The following is a 19,450-nucleotide window of genomic DNA, read 5'->3' on the forward strand; positions in this document are numbered from 1 at the left end:
TGTTTCGTTAATCATAATTTAAATTCAAAACAACACATGGAATGATTTGCTAATCCAAGATCCCAAAGCATCATGAAAGATATGGATTAACTAATTAACAACAAAACGATGCCATAGCAATGTCAAAGAGTAGCATTGCTTTCCAATAGAGTAAAATGTTGCTGGAGTAGTTCATAGGGGCATGCAAGATTAACAGGAAAACAGACTGAAGAGTCGTTTCATGAACAAAAAAATTGCGTGATCATGTTGGTTGGGAACTCCTGTGAATGAAAAAGCAACCGGTATTGTTAGTGATAAAATGAAGAAAAAAGGATTGCAGAGAAGAATGGAAGGTTGAGATAATGAGCTGGTAAGTTGGAAAAAAAAAGAAAGCAAAGTTTGAAAATACACGCAAGGGATTTAATATTACAATAAGACAATTGTAAATAATGCTAAAAACAAAGGGCCCATGGTTTGTCTAGCCAAGGTTATGCGTAGTGTCCATTTTGAAGACTGGCTATACTGATTTCTTATTTTTGGCAGCGTAAATGGCAGCAATTAAATGAATGATCCATGAAATCTTATCCATGAAAATATGGTTTGCCGCAAGTGTGTGTGTGTGTGTGTGTGTGTGTGTGTTTTGCAGCTTTAGGTTGGATTTAAGCAGAAAACCAGGCATGTTTATGAAATTAGTAATTAATCACTGACAGAATCTGCCTAAACTGCTTCGTTCACAGCATAATTTTCATTGCTTGACTATGTTATCTGAGTTGGAAATGGCAGCCACAACATAACTGCTTGAAAGAATAAAAACATTTTGTTGAAGCACACTGAGTAGCTGTGCTTTGGTACTTTTATCCTCGATACCTTGTGTTAACTAATCAAAAGCATGTTTATAATTATAAGACATAATGCACGAAAAAAACCAAAAGCTAGGAGTTTATGTGTTGGAGACAAACAAAAGGTTTAAACGGAGAGGCTGCACAATAAGCTTTGCTGAACTGTGGAAAATATGGAAAACCATATAGGCATTGTTTATAGACAGAGGAAATATTAGGCTTGCACACATGTTAACCTGGTGAATGAATTTAGCTGGCATCTCTAACACATTTGAAAACATGGATTTGAGCTCGTGTTCATGTTGATTTGAGGGAATGGATGAAGAAATCAAATATTATATAGACACGTTGGTGAAAAATCTATCAAAAGCCATTGCATGAAGAGTTAGGAAGGCAAAAGTCTTCGTTTGTGTTATCAGAGTGTTGGCAGCGAACCATCACAGCAGGTTTGATGAAGATAATTAAAAGCAAAATTACCCCATCACTAACGTGTTTAAAAGGACGATGGCGTTTGGTTACTGGATCATTTGCGTCGGAGATGGCACCATGATCAAGTGATATGGATCCACTTGGAGGGTCAGTCGAAACAGCTGTTGCAGAGCTGCAAGTCAAAACTAAACCAATTAGTTATGTAATTGTTAGTCATAAAATGAAGAGAGGCAACTGACAATTTTGAAACTGAAAAGTAGCATTCCTAAAATGAGAGAAAAGAGCTGGTCGTGACCTGTGCAAAGGCGTCCCATCTTCTAACAGTAGTTGCCTTTTTGTTTGTGATGGCGCAGGACTATTCATGCATGGCTACCTCGAGGAGAGTTGTGGCTGCTGTGAGAAATCAGCATCAGTTATAAAAGCTGGTGGTTTAAGACACCAACAAAAGCGATCGCCCAAACGAAGAGAGTATTAGAAAGGTCTAACAAAGCTGCAAAAAAAATAGATGGAAATATAAAAAAAAATGATTAAAATGCAATGTAAACAAAAAAGAAGGCAAAAAAGCAAAACGCAATAAGGTAATGAAGTAGCGGTTAAAAAGGCCAAAAAAAGCAAGGCAGGTTGGCAACAACAAAAGAGAAAAATGTAAATCCATGCAAAAAATTACATCCCTTCTAAATCTTGAAGGGAAAACAAAGGCAATTGCAGAGGACACATATCAAATGCACAGCGGCACCTATATCTTAAGCAGCAAAGCAAAAGTGTGGCTAAATTATCAACTAACCTCATGAGAAGAAACAAAATGGGAGCACCAAAGAACAAAACACATAGCGGAACAAAATGGCAGACAGATTACGCACGAAGATGAGAAGACCTGAAGGAAGCAACGTGAGGAACAAAAAAGTAAGTAGCCCCGGGAAACAATTGGCAAGAAAAACCAAAAGACCTGCCAAAAGACCCCTAGAATAAAGACACAAAGAAAGGAAAAGGAGTCTTTCCAATCCATGCAAACTAAAAAGGAACAGGGAAAATCGAAATTTGGTTTGAGTTAAAAAACAACAAACCTGGCGTATAGGCAGAATAAAGATTAGAATCAAATAAAGCTGATGCAATCCCAAAAAAAAAGCCAACAGCTCTCCCAAAGCTGGAAAGACACCCAAAGTCAAGCCAATTGGTTGCGTGTAATGATGCAGTTGTCCCGTCCATTTAATGCACAGTGATTCTGAAGTTGCAGCAAAAAGTGGAGCCACAGCCAATCCCTCGCATGGCGCAGAACAATGGCTCTCAAGTTGCAGCAAAAGTGGAGCCACAACCTACTGCTCCCATGATGCAGCAAGATGTAAATCATAGTTGAATAAAGACAATTAAGGTACTCTCCGGTTGAGTTATGTAGTTGTTAATATTAATGATTATTCAATACTTATAATTGTTAATTTTAAGATTTATGAGGATTAGTGGAGTACATGTAAACTAGATCAAACAACCTACATTTAAAAAAAATAAAAAAGACCAATAAGGTCAGCCAAGGTAGCCCTCACAGTCGGTGGCAAAGGAGCCAGAGAACTCAAGCCAATCTAAAGTGCACAGTGCACCCAGGAGACAACACAACAACCAGCTTAGCAGTAGAAGCAACCAACCAACATACCATGAAAAAGAACAAATCCCATGATAACATCAAAAAGCGTCGGGAAGTCATTAATCCAAAACATTTGTGGAACTGTTGGATTAAACGACTGTTGCAGTCCACAGTTCCATGAGTTTGGTGCAACAGTTTTAAGGGCACGAGAGTTTTAGTTATTTTTTATTTTAATAATATATAATTTTGATATATTGATGTTGAAAATAAAAAAAATAAACAAAAGCATGATTTTGATATATTTTAATTAAAAAATTTTGTTAAAAAATATTATTCACCGCCACGTTATAATATAAGGTTGGTTGGATGGTTAACTACGTATAGCCTGACCCTTAACCAGTCATAATTATAATCAGTGATCCTTGACCATTATTATATTAAACTCTTTGATGACTTATCTTTTCTTTCTAATTCCTAGAAATTCAAGGTAAAATCATGAAAACTCCAAAACATGTTTGCCACGTATAATGATCAATGATGTCCATCAAACATAAGTTAGTAATATCATGTATAAAATTCTATCGAGTATTGACGCCCCTAGAATATTAATTAACTAAAATTATTTCTTTTACACTATTTATGATCATTAGAATTAGTCACCAACTCACCCATGTGGACAAATTTTATTACCGGTGAGGAAAAAGGTGAGATTTATATGATGCTAAGAGGACTAGGAAAAAGATTCAAATAAATAAAACAGAAAACATTAGTATAGTAGTTCCACGAAATGCTAAAAGTACTGAAAATGACAAGATTATTAGAGTATCATCAACAACTTACTAATTGATTATGAAAAGTGTTGGAAATTTTTGTTAAAAAATGGATAATAAGTATATTTGAGGTCAAATTAAAATTTATGCCCACTTGTTTTTTTTTAAAAATTCACTGAAATTTAATCTCTAGTATAAGTTATTTAATATGAAATGTTAACATGTTTTAAACAAAGTACGAGTGAATGAAAAATTAATTTTAAATAATTATTGGTTGAAGTGTTGTGAAACTCGAAACTCTATAAAATAACATTATCTCACATGGAAAATAAACAAAACTGTTTCAATATTTATAAAGCGAAAAGCTGTAAAATTAAAATTAAACCCAGTAGGCATCAAAGCTTTTAAAATGAAAATGTCACAAACAAAATGAGTTTTAGGTTTAAACTCGTGTGCACCGGCAAAGTCATGCTCAGACTTGGGCCTAAACCTGAGTTTGAATTTGTTGTAAAGTAATATTTTGAGTCATAAAAGATTTTTTTTGTCAGCTAGAATTTGAATTCGGACTTGATCCCTGAATAATTATTTCTTCTAACTTAATGTTTATCTAATTCAACCCATGGATGTTAACATTCTGTTTCCTGTAAGTTTTTGTTGCAAATATAAACAAGTTTTTTAGCTTGTAAAAAATTAAATTTATAACCACTATATTCATATTTAATTTTTTATTTATGGTGGTTAATAAAAAAAATGGTGAGAGTTAATTCTAATTATTTTCATAATTAATTCTTTAACTTTTTAACTTCTAAAATCAATGTAAAAAAGGGTGAATGAAGAATTTCAAATAAATTTTTTCTACAATTTTACACTCTCTTTATTATTAGTATTTTCCTTTATTTATACTCAATGTTTCCTTCTAAATCCTAGAGTTTGTGTTTGCCTTGTTGAGCGATAATTGTGTTATTTTACTTTGATATAAAAACCTAGATAAAGGGTGTATCTAAACTAAAATGATATTGTTGAAATTTTAAAATATATATTGCAAACATTTCTGTTGTTTAAAGTGGTGAGTAATAAAGTCTCGAGAATAAAGAATTTGTTATTAACAAAATAAAAAATTATTACTTTAAATTGTTTTAATAAATAAATACTTTTTCTTTATTTTCATTTAAACATAAAAAAATCTATTACAAGTATGTATGCCAAGAATTTGATTTAACATTAATTGAGAGTTTAAATGTATGTTTAGTATGAATGCTAAGTACTTATTTTTTTCTTTTCTAAATGTCGTTTCTCCCCACGTACAAGTATTAACTTTAAGTATTAGAAAGTTGTGATGGATTTACTTGTTTTTTTTTTTTTATTTACGTGGGGTGTCCGGGCTAGCTTGCGCGCACCACGACTATTCTCCACGGTCCACTGGACATCCTGCAAGCCCAGGGACAGGTTAGGCACCGCGGGGGTGACAGGTGTGCACATAAAGGATCGAACCCGGGACGGGGACGGAACAAGTCACACGGTTGACCACAACAGCTAGGCCCTGAAGTGCGGATTTACTTGTTTTTACAAGAACAACTCCTGGAATGCTCGGAACATAACCAACACACACACACGTGTGAAGTTTTTTCACGTCACTAATAATTCGTTAAACAATAACTCAAAAACATGAAAGATATCCTCGACAACGGAGAAATTTATATGATGCATGAATATAAAATCAGGCCATGCACATAGCTTCCGAAGGCACCTTTAATATTTAAGCTTGAGCCTATACCCATTACTGAGTGGGTTAGGCTCGCACACTGAAATGGATTTTGTCTAGTCTCTGGCCATAACCCATACCCAGTTTTCTTGCATGGTTTTCATCTCTTTCAAACTCAACTAAAAAATGTTAGACCAGGCCCTGCCAAACAATATCAAGCCAGGTGACAATTAGGCGGCTGAAGACAGTGATGATCCAATAAGCCTGATCCTACTACACTTGACCTGGTTAGTTCGTTGGAAATATGAATCAGTGTTGATGCCTTGATGGGCTTACACAGGAGAATTCTGTCTCCCAACTTCATTGGACAGTGTTTTTGAACCATAGACTTTTTTTTTTTGGATGAGAGAAAACCTTATTTTTTTAGAAAGTGTATTTTTTGGATTCAGATGAACGGGTAAAACTTTAGTCATTCTAGGTTCTTATAAGAAATACATGTCCTGATTTAAACTCGAGACGTGTTATGCAGTTCTCAAACTCTTTACCATCACGCTACGCCTCTTGAAGTGTAGCATAGAGAATAGATCTGAATTCCCAAAACTCTGCTTGCCATTTAGCTCTCTTCTTCGATAAAAATAAATTTAAGGTCTGCATCAACTAATTGTTAATGTTAGCAGTCCATTTTTAAAGGCAGAAAGAAAGAAATGGAGAGATAAAACCAAGTGCTGAAATCAGACCAATAAGTTTAAGGTTCATACATGCTTGTATTACGGGGTAGACTACACAAGTTTTAATCTGGGATTTTTCTCCAATCCTTCAAAATTAGAGTATATGTACAAAAATATTTAAGATTTGTGTTTATCGTATAAAATATTTTATAAGAAAAATAGTTAATATAAAATATTTTATGAATAAATTTTAATATCCAAATTAAATTCACCACTTTTCTAATGGATTGAGATTTAAATGCAATTGCCTAACAATTATTTTACACACACACACACACGTATATTAATTTTTTTAAATTAGTTAATGAGCTTAAATTCAATTGATATTAATATTTTTTTCTAGATGTATCGGATTAATTAAAGCAAAGACTACTCATCCCGATTCAAGTGGCAACGATTCTCTAGTTAATTATATATCACTCAAGAACTCAAATGCATGTGATTAATTGCAATGAACTAGCTAGTTAATTATGAGAGATGTGTGATGATGCTACGATGCTATTAATGCAAGGAACCCTAGAAGAAAAGGAAAGTGTATGAATCCATAAGCATAAATATGTCGTGAAGCAAAATACTTCTTCCAATCCAATGAATGAATACGCAACAATTGCCCCTTGTGACAATGCTCCTTGAAAACATCACATTAAAAGGAGTATGCATCTCTGACATTTGCCTACATAACTTGCTTACAAGTTGGGTAAGATAGGGACAAACACAACGTTTTTGGGAGATTAAAACTAGAGGATAACGAAACGTATGGACTTTCATCACGAGAAGCTTGCAATATGGATCAATTTGTCGATCAAAGCTAAGTAAGGTGCATGGCCTTGATAAAAAAAATTGCCTTTAAAGTTCCCTACTCGTCTATGCTAGCTAGCTGGATAGCTAGTGCTGTCCACTGTGAATAGTCTAAAGCTTTTTCCTTGCCTTTCCCTTCTTTCTCTGGCTTTCTATTCATGAAGCTCAGCCACTTTGTTTTGTTGTGGCAAGTTATGTATAGCTTACATATGTCAACTGTCGAAAAAGTCCAAAGGAAACTGTATAATCCATGCATGCATGCATCACTTTTTTTCTCTTCTTTTTATTGATCTCTGTCGTTTGCTAGTATTATTGTTCTTCCTCCCATGCATATAATTGCTCCTCGAAGATGGATGGAGACAGAAAGTAAGTATGTATAGCCGCCCATGCTATCCATGATCTGTTCCTCAGCTCCATTTGGTAATTAACGAGAATGTGTAAATAGAAATTCATACACACAGGCACGCATACGCAGAATATTCCTATCTTTTTTTACAGAGAGTTTATTCAAAAATGGAATGTGAAATTCAAAAAAATAAATAAAAATGATATTATAAATCATAAAACTATAATAAAATATACTGTTAACCATCATTTATCAGATTTAAAATAGGATCTCAAAAGATAGTCCGATCATCTTCTTCTTTTTTTCTTAGATATTTCATCGTCATTCTTCACTTAACCCCGGGTATTACCAGAGAAGAGAGTATATACTGCAATCTCAAAAGCAAAACGTAGACTTCGAACAAAGTGGGAACGGAAAAAGGAGAGTGAAGGTGATGAATAATTCACGAGAGACCTGTTAAATTCTGCGAGCAGCCATCATGAGGATACTGTCGTTATCCAGCAACCATCAATTTGCGCACATACAAAGACAATACAGAGGGTCCATGATTTTACAGGGTAGGTTGGAAGAAAGAGACTCCTGTGGAAACCCAGAATTTTATTTTTTTTCTTCATAAGCTTTATTGATACACATGACATCATTGGACCGTCCAAATTGACAAAAAGAGAGTATGGTAGCGTATTGATCTGGCCACCTATACACAGAGCACTGCAGTGCTAGAGCTAGCCATCCTTTTTCCTCCTTTTTACGCTAAATCATGATTAAGGGCTAATTAAAGAGAGTTTTTAATCTTATAGTTAAAACCCTGATTATTTTGTATTTTAAAAATATTTTTTTAAAAAATATATTTTATTTTTTAACATTAATATATTTTTAATATTTTTAGATTATTTTGATGCACTGATATCAAAAATATTTTTAAAAAATAAAAAATTATTATTTTAATATATTTCTAAATAAAAAATATTTTAAAAAGTAATTATTTGAAGTGCTAAAATATACTCTTAAAAAATATTTTAAAATGCATAGAGATGTTGCCTTTATGTCTAATTATCTAACTCAAAAGTTAACTCTTCTTGATTCTCTAAAAGACTAAATTACATTTATTTATCTTGTTTGTAATTATTATTAGAATTGATGAAATAAAATGGTGTATGATTCATTCGAAACTATTATTTTTTTAAAAAAAAACTAAAGAAATTAAGAGAGAGAAAACGAAGGAAAATATGAAATATAATTATGATAAAGAAAGGCAAAAATCAGGAACGAACAAACATATCCCTCAATCAAAACTTAAAATCCCAATCTCTTACAATTTTTTTTTCTCCAACACACAGTCACGTCCTTAATTCACCCAATCCCTCAATCAATCTCTTAAAAATGACAATTCGTTTGTGTATGAGCTTTTATTGAAAAAAACTCCTTCTAAAAGCTCGCTGAAAAAGGCCTTTTACATTAAGAACATGAAAATTATATGAAAATGAAGGAAGAAAAAACAGACAAGGGATGAAAATAAACGTGAGCCGGAAAGGAGGATGCACCGTCTGTGAATAAAGAACAGTGGGTGGTTTTTTTAAGGAAAAAAAAAACCCTGCCTAGCTCGACCATGGATTTATTTTACGGCGATGTTCACCGTCTAGCCTTCCCACACATGGCATTGCCAGATTACGAGAAACACATTTGTTATATGTTTTTGCAATTAATACATGAAACTTGCTAATATTACTAGTCAATTGGGTGAATTCATGGATACAATTTACGTTAGCTCATCGTTCTAGCACGTTTTTTTTTTTCCAACTGTATTGAGATACATTTTAAAAATATATTTTACTTGAAAAAATATTAAATATTTATTTTTTTTAATATCTTTTAATGATATGAATGTATTAATATAAAAAATTAATATATTCTCGAGCGAATATCATTTTTGTAAAATACTATCCACCCCAACTCAAATAAACACGAAATTCCAACCATTTTTTAAAGTTAATTTCTAGATTGGTTTGTAGCTATAAATGGAAACATAACCATCAAACCTTATTCGTTGAGTAATTTATAAAAGAATTAAGATTAATGGGTTATCAAATTAACTCGCAAGTTACTAAATAAACCCTAATCAATTATTTTTATTAAAACAATGTCATTTCTTCTATTTTTTAAGAAAATATCCATGATATTGATCCAATAAAGTTAACTTAGAACCACAACATCAAATAAACATGAAATTCCAATTATTTTTTTTAAGTTAAGTACTAGATTGGTTTGTAGCTATAAATCGAAACATAACCATAAAACCTCGTTTGTAGAGTAATTTATAAAAGAATTAAGATTAATGGTTATCGAATCAACTCGTAAGTTACTAAATAAATTTGGATCAATTATTTTTATTAAAATAATATTGTTTTTTTTAAGAAAAAAACCATGATATTGATCCATTAGAGTTAAGTCAGACCAATCAAACTACTGAAAACCCGATTAAATGAATTGAGTTTTGCCTGAGTGATATCTTTTTTTAGTTCAATTCAAAAAACATCCCAGGTGAGGAGCTGGGTTATAAGTTTCTAGGTCCGGGACGAGTTTAACAGGGATGTTTGGACATAAAAGATTTGATCAGCAATATAAAAAGTGGAGGGACCACGTGTGATTCTTAGCGCTTTGATTTATTTGGTCTTCGGACTTGCAGGACACTGACCTGGGCCACTGGCCAGAGTTGAGGCTTTTGTGTGATTGAGAGATGGAAAACGACTCCCTCGAATGGTGGGACACGGCAGGATATGGTGGGCGGGCCCAGAGTACGTAAGCCATGATAATCCCCGAGCCCACACGGTGAATCTATAAAGGTAACCTCGTATAAGCCGGTGTGGAATCTGGTCCATTCCGAGCAAAATCAAACAGCAAAAGGACTGTCAATAGAATATCAGTAGAATCTTTGAATACTATGTCGTTTTATAAATTATGCAATATTCACTTTGATTCGTGATTTTCGTAACAATGCCTCCTGTTTTGTTTTGTTAGTACTTTTTTTTCCCATAAAGAAGCGTGTTTAATATTGAAATGTATGATGTTTTTTAAATATATAAAGTTTTTTTTATTATTTTTAATGTTAATATATCAAAATTATAAAAAACACTAGAAAAGTATAATTTAATATTTTTTTAAATAAATTTTATTTTTAAAATGCATCCAAAACAGAAGCTATGGGAGCTCTAAACATTCACAAAATATATTTTGCTAATAACTTATTTTTATGAAATATGATATCTTGTATTGTCATCTTTCTTTATCTTTCCTTTTTTTTCCTTGCTCGGTGTTCCTTTTAAAGATGAAGGTTGGTGTGTAGATAAGAGCTCATTTAATTTTTTAACAGGTGAAAATGTTTATGGGCTAATTTTTTTGTATTGGGATTGAGTTTTTTAATAAAAAAAAAATTGAATGATTTTATTTTTTAAAATTAATATTTTTGGATTTTTATTTTTCTAAAATTTAAGAGAAGTTTTTAAACGAATTTCTTACCTTTATAAATATCTTATACCTCTTGAGCTCATTCGTGCCGATTTTTTACTTTTGAAACGGGAAAGTTTTGGGTTGGTTCTCCTTAAAATTGGTGGAAGTTTTCTATGGTGACTAATTAGCAAGAGACAACATTGCCCTCTCTCGTTTCCACCACATAAGGATGGAGCGGATCGCACCGTAGCAGCTCACGAGGCATTGATAATTCATTCATTACTCATGTGTTTTTCCCTGAAATGGCTATCGAAATTGGCTTAAATATCTTTCCACGCTCTTCTTCGGAAATCAATTCCACTCTCCCTGGCTCCTGATTGCACAACACGCTCCAGCAACTAAAGAGTAGAAATCCCTACAACGATTCACTCGGAAAATTCGTTATCTGAGTTTGATTTATTTTGAATTTCAAATTAAATATTTGACTGGATAAAATCTAATTAATTTTATTAAATTTTTAATAACCTATTTAATTTTATTAAATTTATCATATTAACATCAAAGAACTTTTAAAAGACCCAATAATTTAATAACTCCAAACTCTTTTTCGAGTATTTTTTATTCAGTTTTTTTTTGTGTTTTTAATTTTTATTTTTATTTTTTATTCAGTGTTGATCTTGCAAATAGAGGTTTTTTGTCTTTGTATATTTTATATAGTTAAATGACATGTCCAACATTTGACTAGAAAAATATAAACTTGGTTTGGGAGGGGTTTTTTTTTTTAATACTAAGAAGCTTCTAAAGGCTTTTTAATATTTTAAATTATTAAAATATTAATAAATTAATATAAAAAAGCTGATGCGAGTTACACGCATATTAGCGTATTATAATCCCCTATGCCAAACTAGAAGCGCGTGAAGTGTATTTCGATAACCAAAATCTATTGACCACCATTTCATTCAACGTATCAGGTGGTAGTATAGTTGTACAGAGTGGCATGTTTGGTCTCGCTCCTCCTTTTTTTTTTTCTGTGTGTTGGTATCGTGTCAAGCCTTTATTTCATTTAATTTGATCCTTATTTTTTTATTGCTATATTTTAAACTTTATATTAATTTTTTTATTTAGAATTTAATTTAATTTCATTTTTTTTCCAATTTTGATCCTTGTTTTTTTTATTCTTTTATTATCCTTTTCATTCTTTTGTGATTTTGTTGATTTAGGAATTTTAATTTTGCTTTCTAGTTTAATATTTAATGATATTTAAGATTTTAGACCTTAATATTTTGATTTTTAATTTTTATTATTGGTAATTTTATAAAATTTTAATTTTATTATTAGATTCATAATCTTGATTCTTTTGTGATTATTCTTTTGTGATATAGAGTTATTATTTTTTTAAATTTAGTAACAGCATTGTGTGTTTGGAATTGCGATAGCTGTTGTGATTGTGGTTTGAAAAAAGTTGTTTTATAAAAAGTACTTTTAGTTGAGGTTGGTTTGAAAAAATAGGTGTCTGGTTAAAACTGTGGTCGAAGAAAAAGTAGTTTAATGTGCTTGGTTAAGAATACTTTTGAAACTGAGGTTATAATTTTTTTAAAAAAATATATATTAATATTGATAATTTTTAATTTAAATATTGTTGATTTAACCATTACTATTATATCATGAAATAAATAATACTTTATATAAAATATTTTTTATTATTCCATTAAATTTTTCAAGAGCGCAACAACATAGGTAAAATATAATCATGAATAAAATTGAGATTGCGATCAAATTCTGTAAATATTATGTCATCAAGTGATATTCGTCTAATTTATGTAGTGTCATTGAATAATGTTTAACACTAGTTTTTCAAATAAAATACAATAAAAAATAAAAAATATTTTTTTATTTTGTTAGATCGGACACGGTTCAAAATATTGAAGAAACCCCATGAACAGTGGAGCATGACTCCACTGTTCATGAGTTTTTAGCTCAAGAAGCAGTAAATAACTGCTTCTTGCAAACTTGTGGTTGTGCCACAATTAATAATAGGCTCCATCAGTATAAATCTATTGTTGAAACATTATTAAACGGTTGAGTTGTAATGGTTGCTTCAAATGCAGAAGCAACCAGAAGCAACCACACAATCAAACACATTCTTAAACATCTCACATCTAGTGTAATGTTTAAAAATAAGTGACTTTAACAATGAGAGATAACTTAGTTAGATTTTGAGTTTTTTTTTTAATAATTATAAGTTTGAGTCCTTTAATGATTATTAAAGACTTAAATAATTATTAACTTTAAAATTTTTAAAATTAATTAAGCCAAGCAAAAACTAACTCGAAAATTCATATTAATAATAATAAATTAGGCTTTGCTCCCTAACATTTTCTCTCTATTTTACTCCGCACACACTCAACGCACGTACTGAAGCTATATATGATGATTTACTAGCAGACACCCAAAAAAAGCCTAAGGAAAGGAGGAAAGAAGGAGGAAAGAGAGAGAGTTTTTGTTGATCAAGTCAAGCCATCTCTCTCTATCTCTCTCTCCCTCACCATTTCTTATTCCCTCTCCAATAAAAGTAAGTGCTAAGATACAACCCGTTTTTCTCTATTAATCCAGCTACAACTCCATGTATTTTTTATTTTCTAATTTCTAAAACAAGAAAAGTAAGTTGCAATCCATAAATTTAAGCTTCTAGTAATAAATCATGATATGCTATGGTATGATATCTAGTATCTACTTGAATAAGATAGTAGTAATAATTAATAAGGTTTTAGATCATTGATTAATTAATTCTAGATGTAGCTTCCTCCTTCTTTCTCTCTCCTAATTTGCATCTACTTTTGCCACCCATTTCTCAGCTCAATTTCACTCTATAAGAATCTCAATTTTTTAATTCTCTCTCTAAAAGTTTCCCATTTTGCACTCTTTTTCGCTCTTATATTTCCTCGTGTCCGTGATTCAAATTATTTTCTCATTTTATGCACAGATCTTATATGCCCTCTTTCTCAAATTAAGGTCAAGATCATTTCTTTTGTTTTGTTTATAAATTTTTTATTGAGCTTACTTTCTGCTTATTTTCACAAAAAAAAGATTAAATTTTGAGCTTAAATATCACTGGTTAGGGTTTGGGGATCCCAATTTAGGTTTTATTGTGGGAATTTTAGCAAATTGAGCTGATTCTAGCTAATATTCAGTTTATATTGGTATCTGGGTATTGATTAACGCATTAAAGTTTGGTTCTTTTATTGCTGTGTGTATATTTTTTAATTTGGGTATTGATTAACGCATTAAAGTTCGGTTCTTTTATTGTTGTGTTTTTCAGGTATTCAATTTTTTCCCTTTCGTCTGCTTTTACTTCATTCAGGAATAATCCCTGAGCTCTTTTAACAGCTCCAATTCTGTCGGCTCAAAGCTTTGTGTTTGGCATCTTGTCTGATTCAGGTATTTAATGTTCTTGTTAGATTCTTTTGGTTTGTGCTTTATTTATTAATTTTTTTGTAGCTAGATTTGTGTTAATCAAGGAAAAAGTTTCAATTTTTACTGTTCCTATTGATAGCCTGGGAGATTAGTATCCTCTGTTAAATACAGTATAGCATGGTTCAATTTTTAGTTAATTTTATCGTTATAGAAATTAATGGAGTACTATTGCAATAAACGACAATAGGATTTCCTTTTATGGACTTCTATAGTTGGTGAACAGAAATGAGTTGTATGCAACAATTTTGTTTACTTTTTCATGATTTTGGAAATGGGTTTCGTCTTGGTATTAGTTCAAGTGTATGGCTGAGCCATTGTTCGTTTGCTGGCTTCCAGATTTGGTTAAAAACATTTAATGAAATAGAGAAATCAGGGAAGATTATAAAGCGTTTCCCCCTTCGTTTTATGGTTCTATGATCCGGCTTTTTTTTTTGTTTTAAAAAAAGTTTATCATCACTAGATACTCAAATATTGTTTGCTAAGCCTTTTTATTCTTTGCATGAGTTCTTAGTGCTACTGTTTGACCTTTCTTTGCATTGTCCGCATTCCCTTTTGAGGAGTATCTGGATGTTAATTCTCATGTCTGTATACCCTTTTGTTTTGCTTCTATAATAGCTTTAAATAATTTTGTTAATCTTCATGCTTTGACTTGGTTTAGATTTTATTTGGGTGAAGCATGCTATTTTCACCCCACTGGTTGTTTGTTGCAATAACCAGATTGTATTGGAAAAATAATGAGTTTTTTGGGAGATGGAGTGCAAATATAAAAGACTAGAGAGCAAAAGGCGGCCTTTTTCATCATCTGTGTTAATTTTGTTTCCACATCTTTTTTGGTTCAGGTTGTTTCTCATTATGCTGATTGAATGGTTCTGAGCTGTTTAATAGGGATTGTCTATGTGATTAAAAGAAGATGAGTCGCATGACAAGTGAGAGTGAGGATGGCATGATCTCCAAGGATCAGACTGAGTCGCCATTGGGCGAGGAAGGCAGCTATGGTGGAAGTACAAATGGAGTTGTTCTTAAGAAAGGGCCATGGACTTCTGCTGAAGATGCAATTTTGATAGAATATGTGAAGAAGCACGGGGAGGGGAATTGGAATTCTGTTCAGAAGCACTCAGGGCTTTTCCGTTGCGGTAAAAGCTGCAGATTACGATGGGCCAATCATCTAAGGCCTAATTTAAAGAAAGGAGCATTTACTCATGAAGAAGAGCAACTAATCATTGAACTTCATGCCAAGATGGGAAACAAATGGGCACGGATGGCTGCACATGTAAGTGTATAATTTGTTGCTGTTAGGTATTCGTGCTGCACTGCAATCCTTTTTGTCTTTGTATTGGCTTTTGTATGAATATTAACAGGGAAATAGGGGCTAAAAGCTGCGTGGACTGTAATTATAAACTGTTAATTGAAATAATCACATATGCTCTAGGTTTGTAGCTACACTTGACAATCTCATCTGAAAGATCAGATAGTTTAATCTTTTTCTTCGCAGAGCATGGGCTTTAAACTGTGAAGATGAGAATTCTCAAGGATTTGTCTTTGTGGCCTCTTTTGTGGGATAGGATTACTCTTTTGACTTCTTAACAGTCTACTTATAACTGAGGATTTTAGGAATTTGTTTAGCAGATACTGAGACTAAATTCCTCTTTTCACTTGATTTTTCCCATTTCGCATGGAGGGTACCTTTTCTCCTTTACGTAATTCCATATTCGTTTACTTGCAATCAGATGTTATATTTACTTGACATGATGGTGCAATAGCAAGCTATCATATTTTGAAAAAGTTTAGATGTAAACTTCTGATGCACTAAGGTTTTAGCTGTTTCCTAAAGTTATGACACTTTGAATAACCCTCAACACGCACACATGCACAGAAAAAGAAGAATAAAATACATGCATACACATCAATCTGTAAATCCCAGGAATCTCAAGGGGCTCTTCTTCTGGGTGATAAACTCTGATCTACAGTCACGAGTCAAGGCCTAAACTGGTTATTCTGGATTTTTCAGCATCCATGCATGTTTAAAGTCTGAATGTATTGTGTGTAGACTTGTTGCAATAATGTTACTGATGAAATTTTTTCATTTCTGTGGCTAGTTTGCATATGAGAAATTATTGTAGTTGTTGTCGGTTTCAAGGTCTCCTAAGTTTTCATTCTGAAAAGGTTTCTGTAGCATCTTAATCTGGGTCTGATGTATTCTTCCTTTTGCTCCTCTCAGTTGCCTGGTCGTACAGACAATGAGATAAAGAATTACTGGAATACCAGAATTAAGAGGCGTCAACGGGCTGGCTTACCCCTTTATCCACCTGAAGTCTCTTTGCAAACTTTGCATGGGAGTCAACAATGCCTGGACATTAACGGAATGGACAGTGGGAATAAAGGTCAGCATGATATCTTGCAGACCCACAATTATGGGATACCTGATGTCATGTTTGACAATTTAAAGACCAACCGAAGCATCTTACCTTATGTCCCTGAACTTCCTGATATTAGTGCAAGTAGCATTCTGATGAAAGGTCTGTGCTCTTCTCAATATGAAAGCTTCATGTCACCAACAATGCACCGTCAGAAGCGTCTTCGAGAGGCAACAACCTTATTATCCAGTTTCAGTGGTGGCATGAAAAATGATTTCCACTTGTTTGACCAGTTTCAGGATGGTGATAAAGCTGCTCAATACTTTGGGTTATCTTTTCCATTTGATCCTGATTCTGCCACCAAGAACCCAGAGATTTTTGGTGAAAATCAGGGTAGCCATACCCTTGCAAATGGCGATTTCTCTGCTTCTAAGCCCACTTCAGAGGCTGTGAAGTTAGAGCTCCCTTCACTCCAATATGCAGAAACTGATTTAGGTGGCTGGGGGGCATCTTGTTCCCCATCACCTTTAATCGAGTCTGTTGATACTTTTATTCAATCTCCTCCTACTGGGACAGTCGAGTCAAATTTTCCATCACCACGTAATAGTGGGCTATTGGATGCTTTACTTTACGAGGCCAGAACTCTAAGCAGTGCAAAGAATCAATCATCTGATAAGAGTTCAAATTCATCTACCATTACTCCTGGTGACAATGCAGACTGTTCTGCCCTTAATATTAGCGAGACAGAATGGGAAGACTATGGTGATCCCATTTCTCCTTTGGGTCATCCTGCAGCTTCCCTTTTCAGCGAGTGCACTCCCATCAGTGCCAGTGGAAGCTCTTTGGATGAATCACCACCTACTGAGACCCTTACTGGTATGCATCTTTTTGACATGAATTTATTTATCAAGTATCAAAGTCATAATCTATATGTTTGAAGCAATGTCGTGGGTTCCTCTGGTGGTCTTTTATATTATAATATGAAGTTTGTTGAATGTCCAAAAAAAAAAAACAATTTGATCTTTACTATTTGTTTCTGTCTTGAATTTTGCAAAACACAAAACTCAAGTAATTCCAAAAAACACAGGAGAGAGACCAGAACTGGTTTATATGTTACTGTCTACATTTCTCATTCTCAAATTCGATCTGACATTTATTAGTTATTTGCAATCTTCTTCTCTTTCAAGGCCTCATTTTCAAAAGTCCTTTACACAGTCATCTGGTTTTCCATTACAGGATCTAAACATAAATTTGGATGTTCTTCAGAATGCAATATGAAATTAGAACCTGTTGATCACACTTGGACAGCGGATAGAGAAAAGGAATCCTATACCCAGTTGGATATTACTCGCCCTGATGCCTTACTTGACTCAGATTGGCTTGAGCATGATTCTGGTTATGGAAAGGACCAAGTCATCATGACTGAAGCCATAGCAACCCTTCTCGGTGATGATTTGAGTAGTGAGTACAAGCAGATGGCTGCTGGAACATCTACAGATCATGGATGGGGACTAGGTTCTTGTTCATGGAACAACATGCCTGCTGTCTGTCAAATGTCTGAACTCCCTTGAAGTCTGCTATCTATCAAATGTATGAACTTTTGATGCTTTGTTCATGTTGATGATTTCTATGATTAGGTATTCACCAAGTCCGAGTACCTTTTGAACTGTGAAAAAGTTCAGTTAGAGTAAAACTCGTGGTATGGTATGTTTCAGTCAGGGTTGTTTCATTTCTTGTTTAATGAACAAGGCAATGAATGTATGCCAATATCAAAACTTAGACAAGGTATGCAAATGCATTATGGCTTTTGCTAAATTTGTAGAATAACAAGCACCTTCAACTCGATGATTTTTGTTATTTGATGAACATGATTTGTTTCAATTGATTTGAATGGTTTTGGCTCTGATTCAACTTATTTTTCTGTTGCCTAGTGAAGAGGTGTGCTCTGTATGCGATCTCTTCTCTTTTTTAGATTTTCCGAGTAATGTATTGTTACATCTTTGTGTAGGTGAGTATTTTGTATGTTGACTTCCATTTTCATCTTTTCTTTAACCAACATACAGTTAGGTGCACCTAGTAATGATTTAGTATGGTTTACCATTGATCAGCACTGCTTACATTTTTCTACCTGGGAAATTCGTTGTTGCTTTGCTGGAAAACATGTTCTTATATGCATTATGCTTGTGGTTCTCAGCCACACCATTTCTATTTTCTGTCTGGCCCACAAGCTTTAGATTGCTTTTTTCTACCGTTAACCCCTTTCATTCCAAGCATGAAAGAGAATGCCAACCATCGCCTAGTCCAGTAACAGACTTCTAAAATCCTTGGACGTCAATTCCACAACTATTTGCCCCACATGCAGAGCTATCCTGAGTTTTGGTTCAGATGGATTGATTGTGCCATTTTAGCACCTTGAGCTGGCTCCCATATTAAAATTGTGATCTAAAAAATAAAAATTAGGACGATAATATATTGAATTTGTTTAGATTAATTTATTATTTGAGCCAAGATATTGTGATAAACGACTCAAATAAATCTAGAAGAAAAGGTTAAAATCATGACTCCAGTTATAATAACAGATTCTTTTATAGAAAATAAATAAATAAAATATAAAGGTTAATTTTTAATTAATTCATTGTCGAAGTAAATTAAAAAAAAATGATTTTATTTAAATGAAATTCAAAACAGATTGAAGGATAGCCCTTTAAAAATGAGTCAAGAAGTCTAGGACTAATTGACTAGTTCCTGGCCCGAAAAGCAAAGGTAGGCCCGTGCACCTGCTCATGTTTTCTCTTGCAAACAATGCAGACAGTCGGTTGCCTGCATCTTCAGTTCTCGATGGCCTTTAGGTCGTGGAAATCATGGCAGGGATTTTTTAACACTAAAAATTTATTTTTTTAATTTTATTTTTAACTTAAAAACACCTAAAGAATAAGCTAGATATACACATAAACCCCTTCATGTATTTAATCAACTAAAAATTTAATCAAAAATAAAAAATCAACTCCAAA

The 19,450-nt window shown here is 33.0% G+C and overlaps 1 protein-coding gene and 1 long non-coding RNA gene across 7 annotated transcripts; one reads left to right on the forward strand and one right to left on the reverse strand.

Moving 5' to 3' along the window:
• Positions 1-2,267, reverse strand: LOC133700663 (uncharacterized). 2 transcript variants are annotated; one of them, XR_009843458.1, is made up of 4 exons: positions 2,032-2,267; positions 1,543-1,737; positions 1,308-1,419; positions 1-260 (listed from the first exon to the last, which is right to left on the reverse strand). It is a non-coding gene; the product is annotated as an uncharacterized LOC133700663 (long non-coding RNA). The 2 variants fall into 2 exon arrangements; XR_009843459.1 differs by having other exon boundaries at positions 1,296-1,419.
• Positions 2,268-13,072: 10,805 nt separating this feature from the next.
• Positions 13,073-18,324, forward strand: LOC133701025 (transcription factor MYB33-like). 5 transcript variants are annotated; one of them, XM_062124776.1, is made up of 5 exons: positions 13,073-13,183; positions 13,931-14,049; positions 14,925-15,355; positions 16,304-17,315; positions 17,676-18,324. In XM_062124776.1, exons 3-5 carry the CDS (start codon positions 14,996-14,998, stop codon positions 18,008-18,010), a joined length of 1,707 nt encoding a protein of 568 aa, XP_061980760.1. In that variant the 5' UTR covers positions 13,073-13,183; positions 13,931-14,049; positions 14,925-14,995; the 3' UTR covers positions 18,011-18,324. The 5 variants fall into 5 exon arrangements, with proteins under 5 accessions (XP_061980760.1, XP_061980764.1, XP_061980761.1 ...); XM_062124780.1 differs by having other exon boundaries at positions 17,706-18,324; XM_062124777.1 differs by having other exon boundaries at positions 14,971-15,355.
• The last annotated feature ends 1,126 nt before the right edge of the window (positions 18,325-19,450 follow it).

The sequence above is a fragment of the Populus nigra genome, chromosome 8 (assembly GCF_951802175.1).
Source record: "Populus nigra chromosome 8, ddPopNigr1.1, whole genome shotgun sequence".
NCBI lineage: Eukaryota > Viridiplantae > Streptophyta > Magnoliopsida > Malpighiales > Salicaceae > Populus > Populus nigra.

What these genes read in the sequence shown, in the direction of transcription:
- LOC133701025 (XM_062124776.1), top strand. Translation starts at nt 14,996, where the DNA reads ATGAGTCGCATGACAAGTGAGAGTGAGGATGGCATGATCTCCAAGGAT. An exon ending in GGGCACGGATGGCTGCACAT is followed by an intron (nt 15,356 to 16,303) that starts GTAAGTGTATAA and finishes TGCTCCTCTCAG; the next exon opens with TTGCCTGGTCGTACAGACAA. An exon ending in ACCTACTGAGACCCTTACTG is followed by an intron (nt 17,316 to 17,675) that starts GTATGCATCTTT and finishes TTTCCATTACAG; the next exon opens with GATCTAAACATAAATTTGGA.